This window comes from Ciona intestinalis, chromosome 12 (assembly GCF_000224145.3).
Source record: "Ciona intestinalis chromosome 12, KH, whole genome shotgun sequence".
Taxonomy (NCBI): domain Eukaryota; kingdom Metazoa; phylum Chordata; class Ascidiacea; order Phlebobranchia; family Cionidae; genus Ciona; species Ciona intestinalis.
Window position 1 is genome coordinate 668,290 of NC_020177.2, and position 17,454 is coordinate 685,743.

Consider the following 17,454-nt stretch of genomic DNA (forward strand, 5'->3'; position numbering starts at 1 on the left):
TTACAAAGCTACACGGGTGTTATTTTATATACATACACGAGGTGTACAAATCAGAACACCTGTGTTATACCGATTGATGTTGCCGACCACACCAGAATAAATTTTTACATTCATGAAAGCACATATTTATATTATTTCTATACTCACCACATCGCTGTTTCCAATTTGTGCTCCATCCGACACACCAGCGAGATGGACGGTGAATTCTTCCGATAGTTCATACACGCTGTCATCTATGATCTTTATGTCACACGTTACCGTGGAAACCCCTGGGTTTTAAAAATTGATATATTCAGGAATGTTTGCGAGAATGAACCTTAAAATTCCTGGTACAAGCAAAGTTGTAGGAGTCACTATGTTTGTTTTATGCATTGTTCAATCTTTAATTACAGCTTAATCAAATATTTGAATAAATTGATTCATAAAATTATTCATTAAGTTTTCCTGTGTTTCTAAACTTGTAAATAATTTCAGCAGCTTTTAAATAAGCAACCTAGCCGCAGAATCATGAAATTAACATAAAAAGCTTACTAGCTTCAAAGTTTATAACATAGAAATCTTACCTGGTTCAAAAGTCACCAAACTCTCGCCAGAATTTCTCTCCCTACTTTTATAATCGGAGCCCGATTCGATCCTTCCGTGACTTGATCCTGTTGCTGTTACTGATTGAGTGAAACAGATCACGGTCACTGGTTTGTCCACATCACCTGGGGAAGATTATCTTGTTAATATTGGAAGTTTATAAAAAGTCATGTTTTTTATTCCACTCTACATTGATATGGTCAAATAATGTTGGTAACTGTTATATTTTTAACATATTTACATAATTAATATTCGATTCTCTAAATACAGTAACAGGTTAATAAAAACAGCGAAGAGAGGGAAAATAGCATTAAAAAAACAGTTGTTAAAAATATGTAAAAGTAAAATACCAAAATGTACTTAAGTGAAAGTGTCAAAAAAAAGCATGCCTGCTAAACCCAATACATTATAAATTGACTCATATTTATTAATATGCAATGTTAGGTCATAGACATAACAGACACACCTGTTCGTTTGATTGGAATATAAACATGGCTGTCTCTCTCCTCAGTTGTGTATTGTGTTTCAACAAACTGCAATGTTGGTTTGTCTAACTCATCAGTTACAAACACTGAGGTCCGTGTAATATCACCTGTCACGACAATATCATGGAAATTATTAGATTTCTATGTTATTTCAGTCGTGGTTGATTGCTTGCATATAAAATTCCATAAATGTTATGTTTATGTATCCACTCAAGCGTGGCACTATTAAAATGCAGCCAAGTATATAATATTTCTATAAATGCTATTCATGGCTTTGTGAGGATAAATAGGAATTATTAAACATTTATTTCCGGTGTTGACATTGGAGGATATTTAACTTTGAATATATATGCATTGTTGCTTCACAATCCAAATTGTTCACATTTTTTACGCTGCTTTTCCATATTTTTAATCCATATTTTTAAATTTAGGAGATAGACTTAGACTTTTTGTAAAAATGCCAATCCACTTACCAAGCAATGCATAAGTTGGCATTGTGAGCTCAACTGTAAAACTTTCCATCCCTTCATACGTCGTGTCATCGTTTAGTTGAACGCTGCAAACTTTCTCAGATTCATGTTCGTCAAATTGAACCTGGATTGATCAAAAGTTTGTAAATCAGTTCTGATAATAAATGGACCAAATTAAATATGAATTAGAAACAGTGGTACTATAACAACTCTTGTTGTTTCCAAACATACTGTTTGGTTAATTAAAAACCAAAAACTGTAAAAGACCAAAGATATTTCTCATTTGATGGAACAGGGTCGCTATGAGTGTTGTTGTGTCTTCGAGGTCCACAAACCATGAAAGGTTTATTAACTATGGTTTAAATACTGGTATCTCAATCTTACACCACCTCAAGTAGGACTTGAACCATAAACCTTTAGGTTTTTAAACCACATACCTGGCCACCATGTTCAATATAATCAACCTGCCCAACACTTGATCCACCAATATTTGCTGAGGTAGCAGTTCCATGTTCAGTTCGGCACAACACGATGGCGTATTGGTTCAAATTACCTTTCCGGACAACTGTAATGTCTATCTGACCAGCTTCTTCATTTACCTGAAGAAGTGATTGAATGATTGTAACTTGTTTATCTGTGACAAGCGTTACAACACGGGTGTTTTGTTGCATACACCCTGTTCCCGCTTATCAGTTACCGCATTCAGTAGTTGAAACTATGGATATAAACACAAAAATACAACTCACTGTGTAATTTGAATGTTCAAATGAGATGATGCTCCATCTAATATTAAAGGTGTTTCCAGTTACCACGTTTGGAAGTGAATCTCGAACATTAAACATGAACGAGTCTCGTGTTGTTCCGCTTGATTGGTCGAGCAAAACATATCGAATCAAACCTGAGTTTATGTCAGCTGCAAAAAATAAAAGATGATAAATCATATGCCCGCCGTCGAGTTATACACCTCATGCTTGCTGCCCAGTTATAACATAGATGTCTTCTTATACACCAGACACACATGGTGTATACATACACCCCATGCTCACTGTCAAGTTATAACATGGGTGTCTTCGTATACACCAGACACACATGGTGTATTCATACACCTAATGCTCACTGTCGAACAATAACATGGGTGTCTTCTTATACACCAGACACACATGGTGTATTCTTACACCTCATGTTCACTGTGGAGTTATAACATGAGTGTCTTCTTATACACCAGACACACATGGTGTATTTGTACACCTCATGTTCACTGTGGAGTTATAACATGAGTGTCTTCTTATACACCAGACACACATGGTGTATTTGTACACCTCATGTTCACTGTGGAGTTATAACATGGGTGTCTTCTTATACACCAGACACACATGGTATATTCATACACTTCATGCTCACTGTCGAGTTATAACATGGGTGTCAAGTTATAACATGACCTCTTATACACAAAATACACATGGTGTATTCATACACCATTCAATACAGCACAGATCACATAATCTTACAAAATTAAGTAACCACCGTGAGCCTTGAACCTAGCACTTCCATACCTTGTGTAAAGGAGTCAATCTGAATTCCTGAATTGATTGTCGATTCTAGACGCCCATGTCTTGGTGTTGAGGTAATATGGTACGTAATGAGGTCTGTATCGGTGTCTATATCCTCTGTGAGCAATGAATGTCTGGTAATGTCCCCAATCGCCTGAAAAATATAAACATTATAAACATCTGGCCGCTTACAAAACTTTACAAACAAAGTGAAAAGGTCATATGAGATTTCAAAATTAGTCTAAAAATAATAAAACCAATACAAAACAAGCCACAGAGACAAATCAAAGTTGTCCAAAAATGCTGTTGAACATTCACATTCTATTTGCATACCTGGTTTAACTTAGATAGATGTAAAGTTATCATAAACATTCTATCCTCATGCAAGCTTACATTATGTCAGTAAAAAAGCACCAATATATCATATCCGTAGCCTATTTATAAACAATTATATAAAACATTATGTCTTATATATAATTAATTTTATATACAATATTATGCCTTAGTGTATAAATCTTGGAATTCCTAAATGTCTATTTTTATGTCTGGTAATAATTAATAACAGCAGACTTATATATTACCTGGCCGTCTCTAAACTCGAGATGATTTAAACCAAGGTTTGTGATGAGACGAGGTGTTCCGTCATCAACTGGAACGATTTCTATCCTAAACACCTGTGGATGTGTAAGTTGTGTTTAGGATTGTTCGGTATATTTAGCAGTTAATATCTATTTCTTCGGTCTTATTCTTTAGTGGTTGATCTTCTTTATGTCAAAATATGTTTTGCATGATCCATATAACCAAGCAACCCACCTGTTCCTGGTTTGTTGTAATTAAATCATCTTCTTCTCTTATTTTAAAATGATCATTTGTTCCATCCATTACCACAATGGAGAAGCTGAAAACAATTTAAATTTATATTAACTTTTTTGAAATACTGCTTTATTAATGCCATCGCTGTGGGGGTGCGAGGTGTATGAAACAGAACACCCGTGCTATGAAGACTGTTGTTGCCCTGCCTTGTCAGAATAAATAAGTTACATTCATTCATTTATAATAATATGAAAAAACCTGTCAGTAACAGAGTTTGTCCCATCATGGTTGTAACTTATTCTGCTCTCATAGATATCATCCATTGTAAACGATTCAACTGGAACATAACGACGACCAGAGTTGGTGCGCTCCACAGCGCCATGTTGTGGTGAATCCACAATACGGAAAGTGATCAATTGATCCTGTGATAAAGTTACTTCAATGTTTATAAACAAGCTTTGGAAAAAACTTTAAGCTCAATTGGTTGTGATGCCAAGATTCAAGTTGCACAGTTTAAAATTCAGTTTGTGAGAATGAATGCCTTCAACAGGACATAGGTAACAATGCATTGTAAGTAGACTACTGTTTGTTACAGTTTATAAAGTAATTGGTGGTACTTTATTATACAGAGAAAGTTTAAAAATTAATAGAACAAAATTTGCCACTGTTGTATCTCCAATTCCCTGATGCATGACAAGGTTTGTGGCCGCTATAAAGCCCTAGTATAATTACAATTAGGGCAACTTAGAATGTCGACACAAATGAATGCACTCATGTAACAAACAGCATCTGATGTCAGAATCATATTAGTGGTAGTTGAATTTAATATCCCATTATCCCGTATATTAAAGTTACCGATACAATACAACAACCCTCTCACATTTGTGTCTTTATCGGTTGCTTTCAATTCAAACTCAGTGATCGTCTTCCGGACTCCTTCCTGGACACGAATCCCGTGGTTCTCGAGGATTGGGAGGGAATTATCAATCGGGAGGACGCTGATATGGAAGGTTTGAACGATCTGTAATAATATGGGAGCTGTAAGTTAGTGAGCACGAGGTGTATGAATACACCATGTGTGTCTGGTGTATAAGAAGACACTAATGTTATAACTCGACAGCGAGCATGAGGTGTATGAATACACGTGTGTCTGGTGTATAAGAAGACACTAATGTTATAACTCCGCAGCAACCATGAGATGTATGAATAAATCAGATGCTCACGTTCCACCGAATAAATAACGACGTCTAAATCACAGACGCCTATTAAATGCTCCATAAATGGTAGGGTGATAAATCAAAGTGTTGCGTGGTAAGTTTTCGCACCTGTGTGGCAGACTATCAATAACAAATTACGTGCTGGTTTAACCACAGGCACGGAGTCGCGCTATATCGTTGTATCTGCTTGCGGTAAAGCAATACGCAGGGTGCGTTAAGTTCAACCATCAATAATAAAGTTTCTCCACAGGCTTAAAATGACTTCCTGTTATTCTAATGATATTTCGGTCGAGAGAACGATAGAAAAAGGGAGGAAAAGGGAGAAAACAATAAAAAATCAGCCCAGTGTTCTGGAATAGGAAAATGGGTTGTGTGACGTCATAGCAACAGATTTTGTTCTACATTTTCGATGAATTGAAATAATTGCAGCAAAGCGGAACATTATAAAATGATTTTCTTTTACATCTTTTCTAAAGAACGTTCACAATTGGACCACCTACAGAGTAACTAAAGCCCGCATAAAGGAAATCGTGAGGCAAAGACCCCGGTTATTAAACTTTATCAAAATTGACAATGGCTTTCCCGCAGAGTTGTTTGGGCGTCAAGCGAAGCAGTAAATACAAAAATATTGAACTAAACGACGGGTTGGATTTATCGAGTAAGGTACGTAAACATAGCCGCGTACAGAGCCTTGGCTTTCATGTTAAATCAACTACAACGTGCCTTCTATTCATCGAATATTTATAAAGATTACGATACCGATAATTTACGAAAATAACATAGGGGCTTTATGGTCAAGTATTACTTTATATAAAATTGACAAAATATTGTTTTTTAACCACGACCGAGCCACCGTGGAATAAAACCATAAGCATAGCCGTACCCACGTTGGCCGTACCAAGGCCTACTAAAAAGATACGGCAAACATGTATACCATGAAAGATTATAATATACTTTGAATCTATTGAAGTACCGGTCATCCTGAAGTACTTGTATCGGCGCCGAAGCGCATACAGACTTTATTCGCTCGGTATAAAATAATGGTTGAGATATATATTTTAAACTGATGCGACAGCGTTGTGCAAATTTCTCCGTGTCGTTATCACTGCAAGCATGTTTTTATATTGTTACCTTATTTACACAATCTTCTATGATACTGGTTAGGGCTTTATAAGTTATGAAAATCTATATATATTATAGAAAAGTAAATCAGCACGTTTGTGAAAAGGGGACGTAAGTAAATGTATTAAAAAAGTACACGTATAGCAACGATCTATAAGACCAACTAAGTAGTTTATAAACGATTTTAATTAATATTAAGTTTTCTTCAGATTCAAATACTCACCAAAGTAAAATAGAGATGCCGTAAACTCCAATCCATGTTTATATTTGCAGCTATACAGGCTACATGACGATATTGAACCCTAAGTTTACAACTGGACAAAATAGCAATGTTGGTATAGCACAGATGTATGTTACACAATATAATAAAACGCTTCATAAATCCCAGGTCTTTATCACCCTGGCCATATACTTTATACTACAGTCTATTTTTTATATCTTCGATTACGCGCTCTTGGTTACGAAGATCATACCAATGCAAACAAAAATTAAATTGCGGCAAAACGAAAGGTTTAATGCCTATAATAACTTTTTATACGTTGATGGTTACTAAATGACTAACCAATTTAAAAACCTAAAACAAAAAAATATTTTTTAAATACGCTTGGCCGATATCAAATACAACTATATACTAAACGACGAAGCATAAAACCGTGCACGAACTTTACTCTATAGCTGGGCCAAGCAACTGACTCTTCTCATGCTTGCTTATCGTCTAATTCATATATCTGGCAAGTTATGTGCTATCTAAGACTGACCACTCGCTCGAGTTTAAACGAACAACACGTTTCGTTACTCTGACCTTTACACACATGTTATCTGATGTCCACCGTGACCCGATGTGTGGTCACTAACATGGGAGTTCTTATTCTGTGCGCCTTAACGTTGATGCTAACCAGACTGTACCCTGATAAACCTTGACACACGACAACCAAATAACATTATATTGATTGTGCAATGGCAAGAGTTAGCGATTCACATAACAGTACTGTACGCAAACACCGTTGTACAATGCAGAGTAAAATTGACATCACGTTAATTTTGCGCCATAGCCAAGTTACTTGCAACTCTATTAAAGGTATGGCAGTAAAAATTCTTTCCATATGAAAAAATACCGCGCGATCTTGTCCCACCGCAAAGCCTGACGGATAGTATCGCAATAAAACTCGTTCAAATACACTCATCGAGGATAAAGTCGACACAGCTGCTATTCCGACACACACAGTGAAGTTTACCAACCGCAGACCAAACATTACGCCCACCCTACCCAATGCCCGTCCATCAAATGAACAGATATGAGATTATGGGAGCAATTATGAACCACAAACTTGACGTATTAGATATTTAACAAGATTAATTTCCTGTATCAACAAGGTCCTCATCAATTGGACGACAATGAACACGAAAAACCGTTCGTCGACCACAGAAACATTACTAAAATAATAAACACAACAAGCTCTCTCTAAACTACGCGCCAATATAAACTTACACCAGCAAATTAGCATAAAATAACTTTAATGAATGCTAATGTTATAAATATAACAATTTTATGCTTAAAGACTAAATATTTGTCACGAAACTTAAATACACATTTCAAAAGTTAATTATCAAGTAATATCTCATACTAACTGCAAAACCAAACACGCAGCAGTTCGGAGTATAATTTATGATCAGGTTTGTGGCTCCACAAGTTCTAATTAACAAGGCGCGTGGGAGTTAATGAAAGTTTACCCGGTCAAGTGGTGTTCGAGTGAGCGGTAAATTAGAAGGGACGTACAAACAACCAAGTAAACACCGCTACCCACTTACGCCACTATCGTCACTTTAACTGGAAACGCTTAGCAGAAATGCGATAATCGATGCCAGCAAAGTGGTTTGCGTAAATGGCTGTTTGGAATAAAGTTTCTGTTATAACAGGTTAATGCCAATGCTTTTATATAGGCAACGAAAGACGTGTTTCGGTCTTTCTCATGACCAAGTTACTGTCCGAAACATCTGCTGATCATGAGTTTTCTGCTGTGTATTCAAATCCTACATTATCCATCAATTTCAAATCCCGAAACAGTCCATTAGCTTGGCGACAACAGCATTTACATTAAATGACATAACGCTGGTTTATCGCATCCAACACAGTCAACACATTGCTTATTGTTAGCCATAGTGATGGATCGAAATTGAAAATTCGTCGTCTCATAAGTAGCACAGGAAATATGGTGTCTGGCGCTTTATTTGTACAACGCCCGACTTTCTCGGTTAAGCTAACAAAGAGAGACATAGAAAGATATTTCAAAAACTCCATTTAAACATCGTTTACTAGGACCTAATGATATATAACAATGATTATGTGATATAAGAACAATGTTTCGTGTTTTTTTTTTGTTTTTGAAAACTTGCCGTTCCCAATATTAACTGCAAAATTTTAAATTAAAGTGCAGCTTTATCAACCCCCGATACGGAATATTCATAAGCTTTTTTAACACTACCACCGACGTTATAAGTGGTAACACCTTTTCTGTGGTATATTAAAAAAACGCTTTAGCGATCAAACTTCCGAAACTATTTATTACAAAATTCTGTGTAAGCGTAAAACAAATGATTTCAACTTTAACAATATTCGTTCAAATGGTATGTGAACACTGTAGTAGGCGACCCAACTAAATGGGGACATACTTGTTGCTTGCGACCCAAGTTTAAAGAAGTACCGCTGTAAGCGCTGGTTGAATAAGTTTCTGAACATCAAACAGTCAAAATAAAATTTTCGAGTCAATTTTAAAAGAGCGTCAAATTATTTTCGTTCTAGTAATTTAATCAAATTGTTCTCCAATTGTGACGTCACAAGCACAGGGTGTTATTCAAATTCGAGACCAACAATAAATTGGAAGGGGCATTAGCGATTTATTCAATATTCTGTTTCTTTTATGCGCGGTTACGACTGTCGTTTCAGCGCTACTTCCCGCTTCGAATATATAAGTGACGCTGAGACACACTATGTATATGCGTGGCATATTGAGATATATTTAAAACGAAAGAAGAAATAAAACTTTATATTCGAATTTGGCGTGGTACAACATTTTCAAACGAAAATACGACAAAATCTACATTTTTGTGCAACATTTTTCCTAATAGCATTTCAAAACCACTACTGTGCTTATAAAACATTTGCAATCGAAATGAGTAGTTCTTGAGACAAAACAACCGTCTTCTGCATTCTTTATACTAATCCAAACCAAAATTATTTCAATTTTGGCTTATCGTAAGCTTATGAACATTTACATCAAAAAAGCAATAATTTCTGATAAAAATCAACACGTTTTGCTGCAAACAAACGTTCCTTTCTGATAAAACTAGATTTCCGCACCTTTCAATACAAATCTAAACCAACTGAAATCATCTGCCTCAACCTAAACCTGCTTCAGATGTTTCGGGGTGACCCGAGTACACAGATCCTATTGTCAACAGCGTCGCACTGCTCTGTCGCCGGCGAGTGGGGCACACCTTACGTCAGATCACAAACCGCCTTTTTTCTACTGGAACGGAAACGAGCTGTTTCATCTTGGACCACAAAAGTTATTTATCGTTTCGAGAGCTATATATGTACTCTCAATAAACACTTATAGCTTTGTTCTAGATTTATAATTGAATAGAACCTTTTCGGCGACTGTGACTTAAAAATTAATTGAACAATATTGGAAAACCAGTTAAGTTTTTTCTATAAATGCGTAGTGGCTAGTATGCATTGGTATGAAAATAGGAAACTTTCTGCGCTTAAATGTTCTATGCTGAGAGGAGGGCATATAAACTAAATATGAACTGCATTATGCTTTTTCGTTCCTATTTGCAGTGACTTTGTAAGCTGTTTGCTTTTTCATCAATGTTTAAACTAAAGAAAAAAAGCTAAACAAAAGATCTTTCGAGTCCCAGAAAAATTTTTTTTTACAAATGAGTCCAACTTCGATTACGTCATGATACTGATCTGTGTGGATTGTGAAGTCACAGTCGAAATATGTTGAAAGCAGACTCAGTTGTTGAAACGTAACAACCAACGTACCATTGTACTTACTTAATGGACCGTCTCGTAGTTTTGACCTTGGAATCAAACTAAACACAATCTCAGAAATAATCTGTTCATTTCAATCCAAACAACTGGTTTGTTGACCAATATAATCCAATTTAAACCGCTGCCAAGCGTTAAGTTCCAAACTCAGATTTCCGGTTCTTATTTCAAGGTAATTGATGCGTAGGAATGTAGGCTTTGTATAAACAGGTAATCCCACATAAGACAAAACTTAACCCTGAGCTTCAAAGCTTCCAAGCAGTCGCGGTTGGACTAACGTCTTAGGGCAAAACGTCTGATAGACATTTCCGCAACCCAGTGGTCGCTAAAAGGGTGTCCGTTAACTAAGCCGCAACTCAGAGGTGCATAAAGACCGATTGCTCCCGTTAAGCCGCTTGCATCGTAACCGAAGGACGCCAAGTGAATACTGGATGGTACTACCATTGCAGACGTACGCTATGCTTCAAGACACAGCGGCAATTGGTACAACCCAATGCTACCTTAGGGGTTGTCCAATTTGTCAGGATAGGAACAACTAACAAAACACAGGGTGTATGAAGCACAGCTTTTTAAACGTAATAAGAAGACACTTTCGGAAACAGTTAGTTTCCCCGCCATTCAAGGATAAAATGTGATAAAATGGTTTAGGAAAAAATAAATAAAAGTAAAGGTATGTAATGTAGATGATAATTCAGTACCTATTTCTCAGATATGCCATAACCCAGTGTGGTATAAATGAGTAGCCATAAGTACATTATAAGACGCGAAACATTTGGTTTTAACTCACCGAGTTTGTTCCGTCGGTTATTGAAAAACGAACTTCATCATCTGTCCTCTCGGTGTCGCTAGTGTGCACGTATTGAACGATGCCTGCTACGAGGTTGTCTTGATTGAATTGGATAATGCTCTCGCCTGTGTGTTGTATGTGGTTAAATACAGTATTCATATAAATTATAACATGATTGTCTTCTTATACATTAGACACACATGATGTATTCATACACCTCATGCTCACTGTCAAGTTATAACATGGGTGTCTTCTTATACACCAGACACACATGGTGTATTCATACACCTCATGCTCACTGTCTAGTTATAACATGGGTGTCTTCTTATACACCAGACACACATTGTGTATTCATGCACCTCGTGCTCACTCTAAAATTATAACATGGGTGTCTCCCTATACCCAAGACCTGCATGATGTATTTATACACTTTATTGCTAACTATTGGTTACAACATGAGCATTCACAACAGCAGACATACCAGGTTGAGTTGAAAGTTGAAGCCGGCCAAGCTTGGGTGACTTAATGACGTTGTAAACTAAATGTCCTGAATCATCGGTTGCTGATAATTGCCGAGTCGTGATTTTCTTCTTCCCTCCTTCCTTTAAAGTTAAACCTGCAACAAATTATAGTGACTCGTAACATAACATTTAAAATAAATTTAAAAAAGTTTGCCACTGAATATAATAATTACTCTAGCAACACTCCTAAATGAATTAGAGGTCTAAAAGGTGTAAAGTTATAAATGAATAAAAGATTTAACATGTGTTGGTTTCAAATATTAATTGGAAAAAGTCGTTTTTCTGGTTAGGTAGATTTTGTTTTTAAGTCCCTGTCTTGGTAATGAACAACAAATATAGATAATGTAACATGGGTATTCTATTTTAACCACCTTATGCTCATTTATGAGTTACCATACATAGCCCTTGTAGTACAGCAGTTTGCTATAGGTATCTTCACCTACACAAGGACTTGAACCTTCAACCTCATGAACTAATGGTTAACTCACCATTATTAACAAGGATCCTGGGAGGAGAAGTATCCTCGTTGATATGGATGTTAAAGTGAAGATCCACATAACCCCCAACCACATCAAACATGAAGAAAACATCCCCACCTCCTTCTAACACTGAGTGATTGTACTGAAGGTAACCTGGAATAATAAATAGCATTAAGATTATTTATTCCTCATATGAATTATTGTACACCTCTTGCTCAAATAGAGACATTTGAACACTATGGTAGCAGCAGCGAACATTAAATTTGAACCTAGTATTTGTTTAAGATGATTGAAATTGTTTATCCCTCAACAATCCAAGTCTGGTGTGTTGGGTGGAACCTTTACAACCCAGACATGTTAACCCATACACCAGTGTTATAATGACTGTTGCTGCTCACCCATATCAATATCTTCTTGATTGAAATGGTTGTTTCCATCTGCAGTTAGATTTGTAACTTGATGTCTCTTCATAAGTTGAAGCCTTCCAACATTTGGATCCCTTGTCACAGCATAAGACACCACTTGCTCGTTGCTTGACGTTATCCTTAACTGCGATCTTGTTATCGGTGTCACAGAACCTGTATATTTGAATGAAAGTGTGTATAGCTTGTACCAATAATGGTGGCCCCATTGTAGGCATGTGGTTTCCGGGGAATGACACTTAACATTCATTTCTCCCCCAATTACAGGGATCTGTCCAAATTGATAGTAATAGAAAAAAAAGCCAAAATACATTGAAACCTTAATATAGTGAACAAATGTTATAAGTAGCTATTAATAAGCTTTAGTATCAAATTCTATCTGTAAAAAAAATATTTCTAAATATCCAACATTCTCCACCCAAAGTTAAACATTGTATTTATACTTAACCTTTTTCCACGCTCAATCCTTCATTGGCTTCCACTACATAAGAGTTCCCTGCAAGACCTTCATCAGCATCTAACATGTAGAACTCAGCTTCAGTGAATGAATTATCATTTTCCACGCTTTCCTCCAATTCAGGTTCAATCTGGTAAGAAAAAAAATAATAAATAAAAAGCCAGCACAAAACTTGGATGTTCAATAATTTAATATTATTAACCAAACCCTGAACAACATAATTACTTTACAATTTTTTACTTATCTCTTCTAATTCAGTAACGAAGACAGGGTGAATTAACAATACGAAGATAAAGGAATTTTAAAAGACAACTACACATAAAAAGCCACACAATAAGAAAATGAAGGTTACGAGTGAAGCCAGTGAACTAATTACACTACAGACTTTACAAGAAGGCTACTAAATTTTAATGGCTTCATTTGTTTAAGAAATTCATTGACATACACTTTAACTCAAAACAAACTTATTATATTGTTCTACTTTTTTATTTATGTTTGATGATTCAAACTATCTTAATAGAAACGACCTATTTCCAGCGAAGAAATGTTTTGTTAAGTCGAGCACAAAATAGACAACTTTTATTACAGTCTTCGCCCGAAAATTGTAGGTGCATGGGATCTCTTATAAAAGATCTATTTAAACAAAACATCTTTAATTGAATTCCCACCTCAACAAAGAGTTCTCCATTCCTTCTACTGCTACCGTCAGAAACCATGAATTGGAATGAATCTCGTTTCCTTCTCGAAACTTCTTCCTCAAACAAACTTTCGTAACAAATCTTACGATCAATGATATCCTAATAATATAATAAAGATGTTTATGTAGAAAACAATTATTATAATGGTCCGGTTAAGCTCTTCTGGAAAAAAACCCTTGTTTCAATGTACTGTTTAGGTCACTGTTATCAAGGTAATAACACAATAACATATTAAAATATCGTAGATTTTTATGTTACAAACATACAATTTTTTCAAGCCTGATTGAGATGTATCAGAATTTTATTGAAAACTGATGTTTTAATGACAGGTAAAGTTTATCAGAATAAAATATTTATATTAAAAACTTATATGATTATATACAAGCTCTTCGAGAAGAGCTTAATCAGACAAACTTAAAAAAGAATTTTATTAAATAATGAGCTGGAAACCACAACAAAAATTAGAATTTAAAGTATTAATATATAAAAAAATTCCTAAAAATCCAATTAGAAATGAGTAAGAACTGAAAAACAAACAAACATACTTGATAAGTGAAAGTTGAACCAACTTCAAGTTCAAATGATTCTGAGTCGTCCAACATTTCTTTATCTAGAATAACAACAAAGTTAAAACTGATGCAAAATGAACAATTTATAGAGACTTAGTATTAGAGAATCTGTTTTAGATTCCATTCTACATTAGAATTTCGGTCCTGTCCATTGACCCATTACCCTATTACCCCAGCACCCACAATGCTACCCCCTTTTAAACCTCAAATTGTGCAGCCTTTAATTAAACTTAATCACTAAACCCATATTCACCTTCCATATTGTTAAAGTCCATCCCATCTACACTGTGTGGTAAGCTCTCAGGAGATTTTATCAACTTTCCATGCAGCAGTTGTGATGTCATAGTGATGGTTATTTGGTCACGAGGAGTATCGGGGTCATTGACATCCAGTGATTCAGTATTAATGACAACAGCTTGTCCCTCCCGGCAAAGTAAAGTTCTTGTTTCAACTTGCGGTTGCTCGTTCGCAACAGTCTGAAACATAGAAATGTTAAGTTTTTATTTATTGTAACTGATTCAAAACTATTAAGCAATTTAAAAACGAATGTATTTTATAAAATGCGAAAAAGGAATACATAAAAAACAGATTACACACAAAGGATATAAAATGGTGCTATCATACCAAACTAATATAAAAAATAAACTAGCACTTAATCATAAACTGCCTTGTAACAAGTAAGTAACTTATATGCATAAATTAGTTACAATTGGTTATTTTGTTAATTACTTTTAACACGACATTAACTAGACCAAAGTACGAAATTACCACAACAGCTTTATTGAGCTATACTACCTAGCAGTAACAGCATATTAATGTATTGTATAGTATTATCAGGATACCAGGAAAATATAATTTACTTGTATAGTAATGTTGAGGCGAAATTTGTTTGAAGTATTTTCACCATCTGTGACTCTGAATGTAAAATAATCTTCGACTGCTCGTAAATATCGTTGTTTTGATGGTTTGTAATAGATCCCACCATCCAGTATGTCTTGCATGGTGAACCAGACATCCTCTGCGCTGTGACTCATTAATCTCTCTGTGGGGAAAGAATTCATAATAAAAAATTATAATTTTAAAATTATAAAAACTGACAAAATAATAATAAAACATGTGTTAATTTATTGAAACTTGATGTAAAGTAAAAAATCTATTTTCAAAAATAGGAATTATGTTTAAATTTATCATAAATCCCAAATGATCAAAACTAATATGTTCAATCGATGTAAACCCCTACGCCTACCTTCACTTATTGTGTTGAGTATTTTCCCATAACGAGGTTTCTGAACAACATTAATTATAAGATCACGTTTTGCTGTGTCAGGATCTGTAGCCATAATATTGCCCGGTGATATCAACTTCTCTTCACCGCCATTCACCTGGGTAAGGATGTGTTAGAACTATGGTACATGTCTGCAGTGGTTGCTGAAGCTATTGCAGTGTGTGGATAAGCAGATATGACTTTTGGTTGGTTTGGTCATTTATATCCTCGTGGGTGGAAACCTGAGTGACTTATCCATGGTTGCCACTCCCATGCCCAGAGTTTTGACAGTTCATCTCAACCCAACACATCAAGTCACAATATTATATTATTACATCACAATACTCACTATCAGATAGCTTCCCACAGACACCACAGGTGGTTGATCAACACCTGGTGTGATGGTGATTGTTAACACTTGATCAAGAAGTTGTTTACCAGTAGCACCAGTTACATAAAAATGTAAGGTGTCTGTCAGTGGTTGGGTGGTTGTCTCTCCCGAGTTGTGGTACCTGATGTCATATAATGGTGGTTGGTGGTGTGTGTTATGCAACCATAGTGTATTCATACACCTCGTGCTATCTGTTGAGTTATAGCATGGGTGTCTTCCTATACACCAGACACACATGGTGTCTTCATACACCTCATGCTCACTGTCAAATTATAACATATGTGCCTTCTTATACACAAGACACACATGGTGTATTTATAAACTTCATCCTCACTGTTGAGTTATAATATGGGTGTCTTCTTATACACCAAACACACATGGTGTCTTCATACACCTCATGCTCACTGTTGAGTTATATTGTGGGGGTCTTCTTATACACCAGACACACATGGTGTATTCATACACCTCGTGCTAACTTTCGAGTTACAGCATGGGTGTCTTCTTATACACAAAACACACATGGTATATTTATAGACTTCATCCTCACTGTTAAGTTATACTATGGGTGTCTTCTTAAATACTAGACAACCACCAAGCAGGAATATTACATTACCACTTCCTTACCTGATCCTTGATCTTGTGATATCTTCTTGTGTAAATGTTGCTCCAGGAATGAGAGCTTCTGATGATTTAAACAACAACCCATGTCTTGGGGTTGCTTCCACATGATAGACAATCTAATTAATAAACATGTTGTAAATGTGTTTTAAGTAAGGAAATTTTTACTACAGCGGGGAAAATTGACAAACTTGGTTGCTGACTATTACAACATCTAAATTCTAATTAGTTAAGCTGTCAATGTAGTTTAACACTGACCTGGTTTTCAGGAGTTCCTTGTTCAACATAAGCAAGGTTCTCCCTTGATAAAGTGACTTCACTTGTTTCTGATACAACGAGGGTCAACTCACAATATGTGTCCATGGTTGGGCCCATACTACGTAAGATTGAGATCTGTAGATAAATTGATACTTGTGAAATAAGTAGTATTACTTTGGAAATAAGTAGTATTGAAATAAGTATGAGGTGCAACACACTTAGTAGAATTACTTTAACTCAGTTGTCACTCATAGACTGTAATTGTTAGTCATTCTTTAAAAAATATCAAAAAAAGAACAATCACCCACAAAGTTACATGCATGGTAACCCTAAGCCGGTATGAGGTGTATGAAACAGAGCACCTGTGTTAAAATCACTGTTATTGGCACACTATGCTATCTGATGATAAGTAAATTACATTTATTTGTATACTAAAATTATCTGTAAACACCGACAAAACTTTAAAACTCTATTGAAATGATAAAAAAATTTTTTTTTATAATACTTAACAAACTCAATATATAAAAAGTGTTGTTTAAACTTCACTATACAAACTTATTTAAAGGTGAATACCTGAATAACTTTGGTGATGGTGTGCGTAACATCCGTTACACTAACTTGTAGTTGGTCTGTGTCTGAGTAACCATCTCCATTGTGTATATAATGCAAGTTATTATATTCAACCTGAAGTAAAATA

General features: G+C 35.5%; 1 protein-coding gene across 4 annotated transcripts in view; it reads right to left on the reverse strand.

Annotated features, from left to right (window-relative positions):
- The window catches only part of LOC100179503 (extracellular matrix protein FRAS1), a 58,977-nt gene that overhangs the window by 11,223 nt on the left and 30,300 nt on the right, over positions 1–17,454 (reverse strand). For all 4 annotated transcript variants that reach the window (XM_026837106.1, XM_026837105.1, XM_026837103.1 and 1 more), the window contains exons 33-57: positions 17,331–17,441; positions 16,758–16,892; positions 16,506–16,618; positions 15,840–16,002; positions 15,473–15,608; positions 15,087–15,268; positions 14,480–14,702; positions 14,203–14,267; positions 13,628–13,756; positions 12,951–13,089; positions 12,479–12,658; positions 12,090–12,233; positions 11,562–11,696; positions 11,081–11,205; positions 4,781–4,921; positions 4,159–4,322; positions 3,901–3,985; positions 3,669–3,761; positions 3,091–3,241; positions 2,284–2,450; positions 1,975–2,136; positions 1,541–1,661; positions 1,049–1,174; positions 564–707; positions 148–269 (exon numbers count right to left, since the gene is read on the reverse strand). In XM_026837106.1, the coding sequence (XP_026692907.1) occupies positions 148–269; positions 564–707; positions 1,049–1,174; positions 1,541–1,661; positions 1,975–2,136; positions 2,284–2,450; positions 3,091–3,241; positions 3,669–3,761; positions 3,901–3,985; positions 4,159–4,322; positions 4,781–4,921; positions 11,081–11,205; positions 11,562–11,696; positions 12,090–12,233; positions 12,479–12,658; positions 12,951–13,089; positions 13,628–13,756; positions 14,203–14,267; positions 14,480–14,702; positions 15,087–15,268; positions 15,473–15,608; positions 15,840–16,002; positions 16,506–16,618; positions 16,758–16,892; positions 17,331–17,441 (3,456 nt within the window). The remainder of the gene's footprint in view (positions 1–147; positions 270–563; positions 708–1,048; positions 1,175–1,540; positions 1,662–1,974; positions 2,137–2,283; positions 2,451–3,090; positions 3,242–3,668; positions 3,762–3,900; positions 3,986–4,158; positions 4,323–4,780; positions 4,922–11,080; positions 11,206–11,561; positions 11,697–12,089; positions 12,234–12,478; positions 12,659–12,950; positions 13,090–13,627; positions 13,757–14,202; positions 14,268–14,479; positions 14,703–15,086; positions 15,269–15,472; positions 15,609–15,839; positions 16,003–16,505; positions 16,619–16,757; positions 16,893–17,330; positions 17,442–17,454) is intronic.